This window comes from Egretta garzetta, unplaced genomic scaffold, assembly GCF_000687185.1.
Source record: "Egretta garzetta isolate BGI_Z169 unplaced genomic scaffold, ASM68718v1 scaffold97, whole genome shotgun sequence".
NCBI lineage: Eukaryota > Metazoa > Chordata > Aves > Pelecaniformes > Ardeidae > Egretta > Egretta garzetta.
The window spans coordinates 622671-624514 of NW_009260135.1; the positions used below are offsets into that span (position 1 = coordinate 622671).

Below are 1844 nucleotides of genomic sequence, written 5' to 3' on the forward strand. Positions count from 1 at the left end.
CTGAATCACCTGCTCCCGTGCAGGAGCTGTTTGGGCACACAGGGTCTCAGGATGAATTAAAATCTGTTGGCAAAACGTTGTCCTCACAAATGAGTTATCATCTGAGAGCATCTGTTCTCTCTGTGCCTGAAACTGAAAGGAAAAGACAGCAGACAGCTATCTGCTCCAAAGTATCATTCCAGAGTAATATTTCATGGGAGACAAGCCCTGCTTTGGATTGTAACCCGGGCCAGTTCAGGATAAGTTCATTAGCATGGTGTTCAAGATAAATTGCAAGTCAAGCACCAGCATCACCGGGTGTGAACATGCATCTTGATGGGCAATAGGGGAAAACTGTACTGGTGGGATGTGGCTGTGAAACTGGGCTCTGTGCTGGCTGTTGTGAGCTGGAGTGACGGGGAAAGGGATGAGCCTACAGTTTTGGTGCCCTCCCTTGCTTCCTCTGCAAATCACAAGTGATTTTCATCATTTTTTCTATTTTCAGATGTGCCAAAGGATCAGCAGTTTCAGGCTGTCCAGGCTGCTATTCTCCTTCTCCCAAAGGAAAACCGAGAAGCTTTGAAAATCCTCCTGTTCTTTCTACGAGATGTGGTTGCTTTTGTTGAGGAAAACCAGATGACCCCAACCAACATTGCTGTCTGTCTTGCACCTTCTTTGTTTCACCTCAACACCCTGAGGCGGGATAGTTCCTCCTCCTCCACCAGGTATTAGCACGTTGGTGCTGGCACTGTGGTTGTCCGTAGTGTTCGTTGCTGGAACAGTGTCTTCTGTAGCTGGCCTGGGATCAGTGTCTGTTTTTCAGGGCGTGAAACACTGGAACAGGTTGCCCAGAGAGGTAGTGGAGGCCCCATCCCTGGAAGCATTCAAGGCCAGGTTGGACGGGGCTCTGAGCAACCTGATCTAGTTAGCAGTGTCCCTGCTCCTGCAGGGGGGTTGGACTAGATGACCTCTAGGGGTCCCTTCCAACCCAAAAAATGATTCTATGATTCTATGAATAGCACATGTGTCTTGGGGTTTGGCTCAAATACGGTTGCTCAGGTCCGGCAGGAGCTGACCACAGCCATGCAGCGAGCCAGCAGCTCATTGCCCAGTGTAGAGAACAGTGGTGGGGCCCCGTTGTCATGCTCCCGACCATCTGCACGTGAGCTCGCCCGCCTCCCTCATGGCTGCCCTATTCTTTGTGGTTGCCTGCAGGTCCAGCCGCCCAGGAGCCCAGCCAGTGGCCTGCTGGTTGCATGAGGGTGGTGCTGGCCACTGAAAATGTAGCTCCTGCGCTGGCAACCTAAGCCCGGGTGCTGCTTTAAGGCCCTGCAGATATCTGGCAGATATTGTAGCGGTTGCTGGCACTAGTAGGGGTGAGTGATAAGGGGATCGTTACTGCCAAGCCAAGCTACAGGGATTCTGTAAATTTATCTTCATAAGTAAAAGTATCTGGGTTGCATAACATCCCCTGCTTGTACGTGCAGGGAGGAAGGTGCCCTTGGGCCAAAGTAGGCAAATAATCTCTGAGAGCATTCATGCCTTATCTGGTCTCCTGAGGCAGGGCTGCTTTTGCTTTACTCCATGCTCCTGTGTATGGACAGACACATATCAGGGTAGACAAGGCCAGCTGACTTGGGTGGAAACACTGCGCACCCATCAGAGTAGCAAGTTCATCACCTCGCGAGGGCATCTAAAGCCGAGGACTGGTTCCAAAGCAGGAGCTGTCGGATGTGCTGTTGGCATCTTTCAAGACAATAACGCGGGTTCTGCATAGCACAGAGGGGGCACAAAGTGTCTGGCAGTGCCTAGAGCTTGGGGCTGCCCGGATCTCCCTGGGCTGAGCCGAGTGGTCATTGCGGGGG

The 1844-nt window shown here is 52.1% G+C and overlaps 1 protein-coding gene across 1 annotated transcript in view; it reads left to right on the forward strand.

Annotated features, from left to right (window-relative positions):
- LOC104128761 (rho GTPase-activating protein 7-like) overlaps nucleotides 1-1844 on the forward strand; it is a 14300-nt gene that overhangs the window by 10942 nt on the left and 1514 nt on the right. The window contains 1 exon segment of the mRNA XM_035897039.1: nucleotides 485-704. Within this exon segment, the coding sequence (XP_035752932.1) occupies nucleotides 485-704 (220 nt within the window).